Source organism: Myotis davidii, unplaced genomic scaffold (assembly GCF_000327345.1).
Source record: "Myotis davidii unplaced genomic scaffold, ASM32734v1 scaffold79, whole genome shotgun sequence".
Taxonomy (NCBI): Eukaryota; Metazoa; Chordata; class Mammalia; order Chiroptera; family Vespertilionidae; genus Myotis; species Myotis davidii.
The window spans coordinates 942,428-952,059 of record NW_006294339.1 but is presented as its reverse complement, the minus strand read 5'-3'; the positions used below and the strand labels follow the sequence as shown (position 1 = coordinate 952,059).

Sequence of the window (9,632 nt, the reverse complement as noted above, 5' to 3'; positions counted from 1 at the left end):
GGGGGGCCTGGCCAGCGGGGGTCATTTTGAACTGGAGAGGAGAGAGGTGATGAGAGGGGGGGGCTCTGGGCAGGGGTCAGGGCTGCTGGTCGGGGACAGGAGATTTGAAGGCGGAGAGCTGGGAGCCATGCCCAGCTGGGTACCGGCAAAGCGGGTAACCTGAGTGGGGGCGAAGGTTGGCCTTGGGGGTGGGAAGCCTGAAAGAATGGGGAGGTGGGACCTCGGGCTGTTCTACCCCGCCGGCCAGCAGAGGAAAGGGTGGGGAGCTGATGGAGGGAGAGGGTAGGGGCCTTGGATTTGGGGAGTGGGCACCTGAGTTCTGGTCAAAGGTGAGGGGTGGAGACGCACTGCAATAGAGCCAGCGTCTGGTGGCTGAGTGGAGGAGCTGTCAGGGAACTTGGAGAGTTTCGGGTGGTGGGTGCCCTGGGTCAGGCTGGGGAAGAGGTATGCGATTGGGAAGATGATGGGGGACCAGAGTGGAGTCCATGGGAACCCAGGCTCTAGCAGTGTCTTAGCTCCTCAGAAGGCTGCGAAGGGGACCCAGACACTGGACCCCATGACACGGCCACCTGTGATCAGCGACAAGACAAAGAGAACCATGGACAGGAAAATTCATCCACAGGCTGACTATTTTGGAGTCCAGGTGTGAGAAGAGACTAGAAGGGGAGCAGGGCAGCAGCATGTGGAAGCTACTAGAAATGCGGAGGGAGATGGGAGGAAGACAGGGCCCTCCATCCCAATTTCTCAGAATCCAGATGGAAAAGGGTGGGGGATAGTGAATGAAATTAGATGTGTGTGTGTGTGTGTGTGTGTGTGTGTGTGTGTGTACAGGTGAATGTCCACCTGTTCTGTGCCTATAAAGGGGAGAAAACAATGGAAGTCCCTGAAAAGCCCTGTCCCTGGTGCTGTGTTAGCCGGAGGAGAGACATTTTGTTAGAGGATGATGGGTCATGAAGGATTTAGCCTGTAGTAGAATAAAGTATGTTACTATCAGAGGAAACAGTATGAGAGAAGGCTAAATTCAAAAATGATCTCTAGCCCAAGAAATAAATCTTCACTTTCTTAAGGGTTATGATATGAAAGGAGGCATCAGTAACCTATAGGATGTTTAAAAGGTTTCCCATCTAAGCTTGAACTCCTTACGGTTCCTCTTCATCTCCCCAGAGTGCAGCACAGGGCCTGGCTCACAGTACGTGCTCAGTGAATGCTGATTGAATGAATAATTGAGCTGTGGTTGTACTACTGCCTCAATTTCCTTATCTACCCCCCCAAGAATTGTTGTGAAGATTATATATGATAATGTGGGGGAAAAGAACTTTCATAATCTATAAAGCACTGTACAAAAGAGAAAGACCACTATGTTATTATACAAGTGTGCCTACATTCTGTCAGTGACCACACCCATGGCGGTCTCCATCCTGGAGAAAGAAGGAAGTGAACATTTTCCAAGCTTCTATTTATGCAAGAGAGAATGTATTGAAAATACCTGGCATTTAGTAGGTGCTCAAAAAATGGCAGCTGTTTCTGTGGGGAAACAATGAGGAGATATGCTGGGTGGTGGTGATGAGTTATCAGTGGGGAATGACCTAAAGAAAGGTTGAATTAGAAAAATTAGTGGAGTATGGGTTTCGGGAGGAGGTTGCATATACTAGGGTGAGGTCCACATATGCCCAACTCGCTCTTTATTCCTCACTGATAAAAGCTCCCAATAGGAGCACCTCTTATAGGTCATATACTACCTACATGCTTTTCCAACACTGACTACGGTCTTTCCAATAATGCTTTTACAAATGAGGAAACTGTGTCTTAGTCATGTGAAATTTCTTGCCAAGATCTCACAGATAATAAATGATAGACACAGAAACCGAATCTAGTTTGTTTGGTTTGGAACCCCAGGCTATTTCCACTACCCAGGATGACCTGAGATAAGAAAACATGAAGCACACAGACAAAAAAAAAAAAAGAGAGAGAGATTAAGAGTTTTTATAAAGCACTCTCCCATAGACTGGTTGTAATTCTTAAAATAGTTTGCCAGGGAGTCATTTTATTAACTCATTTTAGAGATGAGGAAACTGAGGCCCAGGGTGTGATCTGCCTAAGGTTACACAACTGCTGAGAGAGCAAAGGCTCACCCCAGGTCTTCTGACTCAATCATATGCTTTTTCCATCGGGAGAGTTCATCTATTCACTGCATGTATTGAATTGATCTCCTCTTGCTGGATTTTAGGGCCCTCTTTCCTCTCCTCTCCCCTCCCCCTTTCTTGGCTGAAGTTGGCTTCTTCTGAGGTGTTTATTTCTGCTCCTATCAGACTGAACACATTATTTGTTTCTCACACCAACTCTTTTTTTTTTTTTAGGGAGAGTGGAAGAGAGAAGGAAAGACAGAGAGAAACATGATGTGAGAAAAACACATTGATTGGTTGCCTCCTTCACAAGCCACCAGGGCCTGTGAAAGGGAGGAGCCTGCAACTAAGGTACATGCCCCTTGACCAGAATCGAACCCGGGACCCTTTGGTCCACAGGCCAACACTCCATCCACTGAGCCAAACCAGCTAGGGCCTCACACCAACTCTTACAGGAGCCATTTTCTTCGTTGCCTAGCCAGAAACCAGGGATGACTTCCCAGATGGTCCCTGGGCCTTCATCTATATGGCTTGTCACGGAGACAGTGAGCTACCAGGCTCTATCATTTATGTAACTGTCACAAAAGAGAGGGAAGATGTGTTTGATCCTATCTCACAAGTGTGGTTCTGCATGCGCCCTGTGCAGTGACCTCTCTGCTTCAATCTGCCTCAGGCAGCTGCTCGCTAGGGTGCTTTTTACCTCCTTCCAAGTGTCTGGGTAGCCCCCTCTTGAAAAGATCCCCTTGGGGCTTACATCTGAACGTGCCTTCCAACTGAACCTCTCTGCCCCCTGCCTCTTCCTGATCTCACACTACCTACTGGGAAAGCTACGCTGTGTGCACGTAAACAGTGTGGCAAGTGCTAGGATAGAGATGCGCAGGGCGCTGGGGATGCTTTCTTTAAAAAATATATTTTTATTGATTTTAGAGAGGAAAGGAAAGGGAGAGAGAGATAGAAACATCAGTGACGAGAGAGAATCATTGATCGGCTGCCTCCTGCATACCCCATACAGAGGATGGAGCCCACAACCTGGGCATGTGCCCTGACCGAGAATTGAACTGTGACCTCCTGGTTCCTAGGTTGACGCTCAACCACTGAGCAACATCATGCGGGCCGGGGATGCTTCTTTACTCCCTCTAAAATTGTTGCAGTTTTTTTTCCCCCTCTAAGTCCAGTCTAATCTGGGAGTCATTAGATCACAGAAGTTCTGGTCATGACTTGCTATGTGACTTTGAACAAATCACTTCTCTTGTGGAGCCTCAAATTTTGAACTGTAAAATGAAGGGGAGTGGATCAGGCAGGAATTGAAACTGTTTTTACTCTTGCCTAGCTCCTCACTCTCACACCTGTGGCAGTCGTAGCTAATAAAGGCTGATTCTACGTGAGGCCACATGCAGTTTTATCTACACAGTGAAACACACATACATTCCCTTGTTTAAAATTCACAGCAGCCTTGCAAGGTAGGTAATATCATCATATCATAGATGAGGACACTGAAGCTCAGAGTTTAAGTGACTTACCCAAGTTCATACATTTACATTGAGTTACTGGGAAAGCTGGACCAGGAGCTAGGCTTTTTGTTGTGATAAAGCCGCCACTCCAAAATCTCTCCTAATTCCAGGAATCTAAGAGTGTAAATAGCTGCGTCAGAAGAATGAAGACCAATAATATAACATTTACATTGATAGTCTGGCACATGGCAAATGCTCACTAAACGTTTATTGAAAGGAATAATATGCCTTAAGGATTTACTATAGATCCAGTATTGGCAGGTGTAAGGATGGATACAACTCAGCTTATTCTAGGAGAGGAGGCAGATAGTTAATTGTAAAACAAGCTCAAATAATGTAGCCCAGATCAGGGAGAGGGTAGTTGAACAAGATTTGACTGCAGAGGTAAATTAAAGGGGCCAGTGAAATAATATTTATTGAGTACCTCACATGGGCCAGGAAATTATGCCAGATTATTTATATATTTGCACCACAGGTCTGTGAAATAGGTGGTATTTTCTCTATTTTAAGGTAAAAATACTGTGAATTAGAGAGGCCACTTGACTTGCCCAAGAAATTCAGCTGAGGAGTTGGCCTGGGATGTTGAACTTTCCCATAACACTGCTGCATGGCACTAGGTCTAGTCTCAGCCGGTAGCTATGAGGCTTGGGCAAATCCTCCTAATATCTGGCTCTCGGTTTCCTTCTTGATCAAATGGAAATAATAATTTTGTCATTTCAATTTTATCTCCCAGGTTTATTTAGAGGATAAAATAAAAGAACATAGCCGAAACCGGTTTGGCTCAGTGGATAGAGCATCGGCCTGTGGACTGAAAGGTCCCAGGTTCGATTCCGGTCAAGGGCATGTACCTTGGTTGTGGGCACATCCCCAGTAGGAGATGTACAGGAGGCAGCTGATCGATGTTTCTCTCTCATCGATGTTTCTAACTATCTCTCTTCCTTCCTCTCTGTAAAAAATCAATAAAAATATATATATTTTTAAAAATAAAAGAACATAAAATTGAGGTATGGATCATATCTATGTTTTAGCAAAGTTACTCTTTGACCAGCAGTTCCACTTCTAAGATCGCTTCTGAGGAAATAAACAGGAAATTGAACAAGTATTTATGTAAAGAAATGGTCACTGTGTTTTAATCTCAATAAAAATATATATATTTTTGAACAACTGAACGACCAGTTGCTATGACATGCACTGACCATCAAGGGGCAGACGCTCAATGGAGGAGCTGCCCCCTGGTGGTCAGTGCACTCTCACAGTCAACCTCCTGCGGCCCTGATTGGCCCGATCGCTGGCCAAGCCAAGGGACCCCACCCTTGCATGAATTCATGCACCAGGCCTCTAGTTTATAATAATTAAGAATATAAAAATAACAAATATATAACATTAAAGAATTGGTCATATGACACATCCTTAGATGTAATATAATGTAACAGTCAATTGAAATAATATTTATGAAGAGTTTTAAAAGTCTAGTAAAATATGACAACGTTAAGTGAAAAGGAGCAGGGTACAAAACTAGTGAAAATATCTTAGCTGTTAAAATGTGCATAGAAAATATAGACTAGAATGTATAGTATGTTATCATTATACACAGATAAAAATATAAACAGACCTCTATGCTTATATTTATAAAGACTGTCTCTGAAGGATTAATGAATTGGTAACATGTTTGCTGTTGAGAAGAGGGACCAGAGATTGGGAATCACGGGTGGGAGTTTTTTTTTTTTAAGTTTTTATTTTTTTTCTTCATTGATTAAGGTATTACATATGTGTCCTTATCCCCCCTATTGCCTCCCCCCGCCCAAGTGGGAGTTTTTTGTTGTTTGTTTTTTCATTGTAAACCTTTAGGTTCCATATTACTTACTTTCATGCTAAAAATTAAGAAAATAATGCAAACTGCAGATGGTGATAAAGTAGTACTTACAAATAGGAAACATTTATTTGAATTATTTTCAATGTGTGTATTACTTTTTAAATTAACAAATAAGATACAACTTAAAATAGATGGCATTTTATTGCATGAGAAGGGAAGAAATACACTCAACATGTTAACAATGGCAGTTTCTTTTTTTTTTAATATACTTTATTGATTTTTTACAGAGAGGAAGGGAGAAGGATAGAGAGTTAGAAACATCGATCAGCTGCCTCCTGCATACCCCCTACTGGGGATGTGCCGGCAACCAAGGTACATGCCCTTGACCAGAATTGAATCTGGGACCCTTCAGTCCACAGGCCGACGCTCTATCCACTGAGCCAAATTGGTTAGGGCAACAATGGCAGTTTCTGAATGGAGGGGATGTCTGGTCATTTAAAAATTTCTCTTTATACTTTTAAGCTTTTTTCTAAATTTTTACACTTTCAAAATTGGAATTTTCTCTTGTAAATAAAGATGGTTGGCAGCCGAGCAGAGGATAGGGTGAGGGCACTGTGGTTGCTTTCCTTGTTTTAGTTAGAAAAGGCATAATTCCTTTGCCAATTCTTAAAATAGGCTCTGCATCTTGTACCATGAAAAATTGACAAGTTAGGGCTATGAAACAGTGTAAGCACCCTTCCCTCCAATATCACTTTCTTCTTCCATGCGAATGCTATGCCTCAGTTGCCAGGGGTCCAGGGAATGTTCTATGCCTGCCCAAGGAGCCTTGCCATGGAGCAGATTGATACAGGAAATGAGGCTGCAGGTCTCAGATAAAGGCTTGAGAGCTGGGAGAAAAGAGAGGAAAGAACAGAGGCCACCACAGGCTAGTGGTGGCATATTTAATGAAGTATTCTTAAAGGGCTTCTAATAAATTAGCCCACGTATTTGTCTGACCTTTCTTCAGGAGAGCTTTAACCTTACAACTCACTGGAGAGGCTCATTGAGATAAATTCACCAGTCTCACTCCTAGCAGGAATTCCTAAAGGGAGTGACACCTGAACATTACCTTACAGTAGGGCTGTCTTCCTACCATCCCCTGACTACTCACCCAACATGTCTAAGTACCCAGCGCTGAACACAAAAAGAAATTACATAGGGAGAAGCAGGGTACCTACAGCTGGTGAGATGTAGAAAAAGCAATTAAACATTCAAAGACTGTGGGACCAAGTGCTGGATTATAAAGTTCAGATTCAAGTGTTCAAGAAAAAGGGAGGTTGGGTGGCAGGTCTGAGAGGGCTGGGGTTTCAGGGAACCGCTGGCATGTAATAAATACTGCTGAATAAATGAATCAATAAACAAAGGATCTATGCTTTGTAGGATTTGGAGTAAGAATGACTTATGTTCACACCTGTGTGGGGTTTACCAGTTTATGAAGGTCTTACTCATTGTTATCTTATTTGAGTCCTGTAACAGCTCTGCGAGGAGAGCAGGACAGAAATTGTTCTCCCCATTTTCCAGATGATGAGACTGGGCCCCAGAGTGAGGACGTGACTCTTATTAATTCAGGGCACACTTACTTAGTGCTGATCATGTACTAGGACTTGTGCTAGAAGCTAGAGAGGCAGAAACGAAGTACTTTAAGTCTCAGATGTTTGATCTAAAGGAGGAGCTAGAATAGTGAACAGTTCTGAAATAGTAGAAAGTGCTGTTAGAGTGCTCTGGGAGTACAGGGCAGGAGTGCATGCCCCTGCCATGCACGGGTAAGGAAGACTTCATCAGATCTACAAGGGTGAGCACGAGTTTATTAGGAGAAGAATGTCTAGACAGAAAGAAAGAATACTATCTAATGGGACAAAAGCAAGGAATATTGCATGTTTGGAGTAAAGTGTGTAATCTGGTATAAAGTTGCACAGGTTGGTAGGGAGAAGACTTAGGGGAAGATAAAGTTTAGAGTTTATTCTCTGGTTCTTTGTCGAGTTGAACAGGTTGGGCTTGATCTTCAGAGCTGTGGGGAGCCACAAAAGTTTTTGAAATGGGAATGATAGCCTTGTACAGGGTCTTTCCTGAAATGTTCATGTATTTGCTGTTTTGGCTTTGCCTCCCCCCACCACCCCCACCTCACAACTCAGCTCAGGAGCTGCCTCCCATAGGAGACTCTCCTTGACCACCATTCCTCCAGGTTCGGTTAGAAGCTTCTTGTGGGCTTCCTTAGCCAAGACTTTGTTACTATGAGTTTATGTGCTTTTTCACTCTAATCTGTGGCCACTCAGAGGGTAGTCACCATGTCTGATTCATATTTGTATTCCCCATGCCCCGCACAGGGTTTGACCCAGAGCAATGTGCTCAGTAAATATTTGCTGAAGGAATGAATGGGAGGAGCTGGGTTCCACCTAATCCTGAGACAACATTGGGACAGGTGCAGTGATGGGGTGATTCTGAGTAGTGTGTGTTTCCTCAGTGATGCTGGGGTGGGGAATGAGTATGTGAATGGCGGAGTGACCATTAAAAGGTTGGTGACACTAGAGATGTGTTCCTGAGTGACCACAGGTCTCTCCTGCAGATGGCTTCAGTGACCGATAGTAAAGCCGGGGTCAAAGATGCCTCCGACCAGAATTTTGACTACATGTTTAAACTGCTCATCATCGGCAACAGCAGCGTTGGCAAAACCTCCTTCCTCTTCCGCTATGCTGATGACACCTTCACCCCGGCCTTCGTCAGCACTGTGGGCATCGACTTCAAGGTGAAGACAGTCTACCGCAATGAGAAGCGAGTGAAGCTGCAGATCTGGGTGAGTCCCAGGCATCTTGGACAGGATTGGCCTGACCGGGGACTAGTCTGCTAGTACCAGGGCTAGGGGGTGGGGCCGGTTTGGAATTTTGGGTCTTACAGCATCAGACACTAATGCCATTGCTGGTCTTGCCCCTGGAGTGCCCCTTGCTGGTTTTATACAAGTTTTCTCTCCTCTGGAGGCTCCGTTGCTTCTGCTGCTTAGCTATCCTAAGAGGCATTTTTCTGGCCTGTATGAATAGTGACAGAATCTAGGCTTTGGAGCTAGCATCTACATCATAGGGCTATGGGTGCTTATATAGTTCCTAGAACATAGTTAATGCACAATAAATGTTAGCTATTGTATTCATAATCTATCACTGCATAACAAATCACTTCAAAACCTGATGGCTTAAAACAGCAATAATGATTCATTACCGCACAGTTTTTGTGACTTGAACATTTAAGAGTTTCTGGCTTGTAGACACTTATGAGCTTGCAGCCAGATGTTAGCTTGGTTTGCAATCATCAGAAGACTTGAGTGGGGCTGGAGGATCCCTTTCAAAGGTGGCTCACTTACATGTGTGGTACTGGCCTGTTAGAAGGCCTTAGTTCAGTGGTTCTCAACCTTCCTAATGCCTTAATCCTTTACTACAGTTCCTCATGTTGTGGTGACCCCCAATTTCATTGTTACAAATTGAACATAAAGCATAGTGATTAATCACAAAAACAATATGTAATTATATATGTGTTTTCCGATGGTCTTAGGCGACCCCTGTGAAAGGTACGTTTGACCCCCAAGGGGATCGCGACCCACAGGTTGAGAATCACTGCCTTAGTTCATTCCCAGGTGGCTCTCTCCACAGAGCTGCTTAAATCTCTTCATGGCATGGCAGGTGGCTTCCCCCAGCTCTTGGAAAGATCCAAGAGTTCAAAGGAGAAGTGGCAATGCCTCTTATTGCTCAGCCTTAAAGTATTCTATTGGTCACTGATTCAACATAGAAGGAAACTATACAATGGTATGAGTCCTGGGAGGTGAGGATCATAGGGGACCGTCTTGTTAGCTCGCCATCACAGCTACTATTATTGGTGCTTACCACTGGTACTAATAAAAAAATATATATATAGTTGAGATGGTATAGCAACATGTAGATCATATACTTTTTTTTTTTTAATATATTTTTATTGATTAAGAAATTACATATGTGTCCTTGTCCCCACGTTACCCTCTACCCCCCCCGCTCTTGCCCTCCCCCCCCGTTGTCCGGGTCCCTTGGTTAGGCCTCTATGCCTGCATGTAAGTTCTTTGGTTGCTCTTTCCCCCTTACCCCCCCCCTCCCCTACCCTCCCTCAGTCCCTGTTTTCAAAGTATTTCTG

General features: G+C 44.1%; 1 protein-coding gene across 1 annotated transcript in view; it reads left to right on the top strand.

The window, feature by feature from the left end:
• The window catches only part of RAB3B (RAB3B, member RAS oncogene family), a 62,163-nt gene that overhangs the window by 465 nt on the left and 52,066 nt on the right, over positions 1-9,632 (top strand). The window contains exon 2 of the mRNA XM_006768310.2: positions 8,050-8,277. Within this exon, the coding sequence (XP_006768373.1) occupies positions 8,050-8,277 (228 nt within the window). The remainder of the gene's footprint in view (positions 1-8,049; positions 8,278-9,632) is intronic.